The 4,905-nt window shown below is 37.1% G+C and overlaps 1 protein-coding gene across 1 annotated transcript in view; it reads right to left on the bottom strand.

Moving 5' to 3' along the window:
• Positions 1 to 1,943: 1,943 nt before the first annotated feature.
• LOC107696377 (E3 ubiquitin-protein ligase UBR2-like) overlaps positions 1,944 to 4,905 on the bottom strand; it is a 55,983-nt gene continuing 53,021 nt past the window's right edge. The window contains exons 45-46 of the mRNA XM_016496677.1: positions 3,984 to 4,085; positions 1,944 to 3,509 (exon numbers count right to left, since the gene is read on the bottom strand). Of these exons, the coding sequence (XP_016352163.1) occupies positions 3,368 to 3,509; positions 3,984 to 4,085 (244 nt within the window). The 3' untranslated portion in view covers positions 1,944 to 3,367. The remainder of the gene's footprint in view (positions 3,510 to 3,983; positions 4,086 to 4,905) is intronic.

The raw sequence follows: 4,905 nt of genomic DNA on the forward strand, positions 1-4,905 counted from the left end.
GCTTGTTTAGTTAACACTCGAAGGTGATTGGGCTCTCGGGCGAGATCCCAATTCGTCAGTCACGACTGACATAACGTCTCCGTTCCCTCCTTCAGGGAACGAGGGTTACACAAGTAACCGAGACGTTACCATATCAACATTATATAGAAAAAAGTGTGCCAAAATTAAAAAATCTTTTGAAGATATCAATGAACATTTATTTTACCATAGTAAAATTACAATTCTGGCTTAAGTACATTTTTCATCTCTGTTTTTATTAATCATTTCAAATGAGACAAACCTGCTTTTATTTTAATTTCCAATCTGTTATTTATCAGTTTAGATCGTTTTTTTAATGCTTCGCTAACTAGCAGAAGACAGCAACTGGTTTTAAACTCCAGTTGCGCAGATGGGGCACGTTGTAACATTGCGTTACAATGTGCTATTCTATGACATTAGCGATGTAATTTACACTATTTACTTTACTACAGCAATATTCTTTGTAGCAATTTCCTTGCATGTGGGCAGTGGTGTATAAAGTACCTGAAAGCCATACTCAAGTAAAAGTACAGATATCTTACCAGAAAATGACTTTGGTAGAAGTTGAAGTCACCGTTTAGAATATTACTCGAGTAAAAGTCTTAAAGTATGTGATATTTATTGTACTTGTGCAAACAATATTTTTTTAAATCTCGAACATACTTAAGTATTGAAAGTAAAAGTACAAGTAAATGCAAAATGGAAAATAAGCAAATAAATATATATAAAAAAAAATCATATCCAACATAAGACAACATTTCTGGAATCGGCATCTGAAGTGATATTTAGATGTATTTACACAGTTTAATGTATCTCAGAGGGGACATGGATGCATTTAACCTGCAGTTACAGATGCATAAATAGGCCTAATGTTTTGTTTTTAACATAAAACGTTGAAGACTGATATTTAAAATAATTTAAACCATGAAATAAATAGTCAAAATGTGAAATTAAAACCGCCAGTAGGTGGCAGCAAGTGACTGTTAATGAGTGAGTCATTGAGATTCAACCGATTCATTCAGACGACTGATTCATTCAGGAACAAAGCATTTGACTGTGTTAATGAGTGAATCACTGAATCATTTATTCAACCGATTCGTTCAAAAAGCTGATTCATTCAGTGAGTAAACACCGTCCACTGCTCAGAGACGCAAATCAGTGCTGTGATCTTTGTTTGGAACTATTTTCGTTAGCAAAATTGAGCAAAAACAAGCAATATTATGTCTAAAATGTAAGTTTTAGACATCAAAAATTCCCAAGGTCAATTCCCAAGACCTGTTAAGCCCTGCTTTCCTGCAGTCGGTGTTCTTTTGACTTCTATTTTGTAGTAAGTAACGAATATGCTTCTTGGGAATGTATCGGAGTAAAAGTCTACATTTTAATTAGGAAGTGTAGTGGAGTAAAAGTTGGCTGAAATATTAAAACTCAAGTAAAGTACAGATACTCCCAAAAAATACTTAAGTACTGTAACGAAGTATTATTACTTCCGTTACATTACACCACTGCATGCGAGGCCATTTTGATGCAAAGCAATGATGGCTGTATGTGTTTCTTTGGAAGTAACCATCGCTAACAAGAACACACTGATTGGAAGCGCTTCTTCCCTCCTTTTATAGCAATCAGTCTGCTCTTACAATCTAATTATGATAGTGATTTCACCTGACTAGTACTCATTCACGGTCACATGTGCTGCTGATATGATTAATCAATTAATGATAGCTGGTAATTTTGTGTCAAGATAAAAAAACAGTGAAATTAGTTTTTTTGTTTTGTGAAAAGTTAATTTTTTTTTGGCCAATGAAGCTTTTAGCAATTATTTGAAATGCATCTGATCACTCTACACAATAATCTAGAAACAATGTGAATGAACACCACAACAGGTTAAGCAGCAAACTTTGCAAAACACAAAATTTATGTCACTGCCAAAACTTTTGGCCATGACTGTACACGAGGCCACTAAGCCTACCTGCTCTGGAACATACAGAACAGTTACTTTACAGCACAAACATAAAAACACTGATGGGTAATCAGCCCATTCATCAGTACATTTTATGCATCACTTCAAAACACAACAGAGTCTTTTCTGCTTTTTTATTTCATTAATGTTTTACAATATAGTACAATGTACCCATTTATACAGGAATTCACATATTAACAAGTCAGTTTTATGATGTAATACACTGCTGCAGCCACTGGAAGTGTCTCAGGAAATATGCTCACCGCATTAGAATCAGGCTTGTCATCTGAACCGCGCGAGACATGAAAACTTGTTTCTGAAAGAAGCAACGGTGTGTTTTAATGAGTTTCTGTGTCGCTGACAAATACAACTCCTTTGATTTGGACTAAAGTCCCAAGCCAAGGCCACTATAAAGAAAAAAAACAACAACAGTCTAAAGCAGACCAAAGTTGAAACTGAATTAAGGATATGCAATTCTGCATCCATTCCTGCTGAGAAAATGTGCAGCAGTACAAGAAACAAAATGTCCAAATTCACAACACACACATCAAAATCATGTTTAAGAGTGGAATTCATGTTCAGTTCAAGGAAAGCATGATTCCATAGATCAAGGTCACACAGCCACGAGAAACATAAATAATACACATCACAAAAGAACGAGAAACAAACGGTCGTAAAAATGGACCACCTTAGAAATCCATCATATTAGAAACATACCAACTAAACACCTGTACATAAAAACTCACTCACGCAAACATATACATGACCCAAACAAACAGAAACCAGGCATTCAAGGACATATTCATGTGCTCCCCGGATCTTCCCCGCGTTGGCTTGTATTGTATGAACATGAGCACATTAATTAGGTGGCCTTAACAAATGTATTGCAGCATTCGAAATGATGGGGGCAGAGAGGATGCTGTGTATCCTACAGGTGGCGCTATCCCTGCGTGGCCGTTTTGGGACATTTGTGCTTACTTGAAGGGCAGCACCACCGGTCAATTCCCAAGCAATAAGAGAACTGTCTTGCGAAACCTATTTAAGCAAAATACCTTGAAAATAATTTAATAGTACTTGGAGAAGAAATTAAATAGCATTCCTATGAAGAATATCTGTGTTGAGAAGGAAACCATATTGTTGAGGTTCAATACCTTGGCTATATGTCTTTTTAAATATGCATTTCTATCATATTTAAAAGAAAACAGGAAGAAAAAATCTTCCACTGAAAAACAAAAAGAAAAAGTCATGCATTCATCCACTGTCAGAAAAATGGAAAAAGGGGTGGAGGAAGAGCAAGAGGCCTTGGTGTCGCCTTGGCAACCTCTAGCTCTGCTGTGCGGGTCCCCTTATGCATTAAGGGTGGGCGTAGGTGTGAGAAAGCATGACGTTACTTCATAGGTGCTGCCAGTCGATGCCCACCAAAGTCTGATTGGCCTCCTGGGCGTGGCCGATCTCCTCCGTGATGCTGTGCTGGCGCCACAGCTTCTGGACCTTCCTGTAGCGCTCTTGGCACAAGTGTAATGGGTTTCCCCTTCTAAAAGAGACAAAACGCATCCCTTGATCTCACACATCTGTCAGAAATAATCATGCGCGTCAAATATCAGAAATGAGACCCTGTACCACAAAACCAGAATAAATAAGCTTTCCATTGATGCATGGTTTGTTAGGATATGACAATATTTGGCCGAGATACAACTATTTGAAAATCTGGAATCAGGGTGCAAAAAAATCAAAATATTGAGAAAATCGCCTTTAAAGTTGTCCAAATGAAGTTCTTTGCAATGCATATTACTAATCAAAAATTAAGTTTTGATATATTCACGGTAGGAAATTTACAAAATATCTTCATGGAGCATGATCTTTACTTAATATCCTAATGATTTTTGGCATAAAAGAAAAATCGATCATTTTGACCCATACAATGTATTTTTTTTTTGGCTATTGCTACAAATATACCCCAGTGACTTGAGACTGGTTTTGTGCTCCAGGGTCACAAATAGAGACGTACCTTAGCCCTTGGTCTGTTTCCCCATAGTCGTCCAGGTATGGGGGAGCATAAAAACAGCCCTTAGTTTTGCCAGCCAGGAACAGGACCTGACTTTCCCGCACCCTGACAGAAATAAACGCATACAAATGAAACCCTTCTGACAAATACAATGCAAAAAGCCATAAGGTTGAGTTACAGTGATTTGACTATGGTTAAAGGGCATGACAAAGTGAAGTGTCTAAAGTTAACACCACTGTAACTGTACTGCATTTATGAAATAGCAGCAACAGCAATATGACCAATGTTCAATAAATAAAGCCTGCATTGACAAGAATTGGTGTAGGATTTACTTTAATTAAACAATTATTGAATTGTTTTATTACAAAGTGCGTGTTCAGTGCTGTTTGCGAGTGTCACGAGACGTTTCAAAACATTTCACCGGGAACTTTCACTTTTGCCGCAGAGACCTTGTACTGTATGTGCTGTAAATGTGTAGTATTTATGTCTGCACTATAATCCGCAGAGCTTTCAGTGGGCAGGACTGTTTTAAGTTATTCATAAAGAAACATGGATGAATGAGAAAGTAAAGTATGCGGCTGATATTAAAGAAATATTAAAGTGCAATAAGTTGCGAAGGAGACCTGAATCTGCTACTGACAGGATGCTTTCTGTGCATGTGCTCCGCATGTGCTTCGGATGCGTGCTTAAATGGTCAAACACACACAGAAATATGTCAAAATGCCTCTGTGAGTTGTTCCTCACACACACACAAGATTTATGCTCCTCAGTTGGGAACTCAACTTCACAGTGAAAGCCAACAATTAATTCTATATTGCAACTTATTTATTCTTTGTTGCATATTTGTCTATTGACCTAAAGATACTATAATTTAAATGTTATTGAATACACACACACACACACACACTCACACACACACACACAC

Source organism: Sinocyclocheilus anshuiensis, unplaced genomic scaffold (genome assembly GCF_001515605.1).
Source record: "Sinocyclocheilus anshuiensis isolate Anshui unplaced genomic scaffold, SAMN03320099.WGS_v1.1 scaffold963, whole genome shotgun sequence".
In the NCBI taxonomy this organism is placed as follows: Eukaryota; Metazoa; Chordata; class Actinopteri; order Cypriniformes; family Cyprinidae; genus Sinocyclocheilus; species Sinocyclocheilus anshuiensis.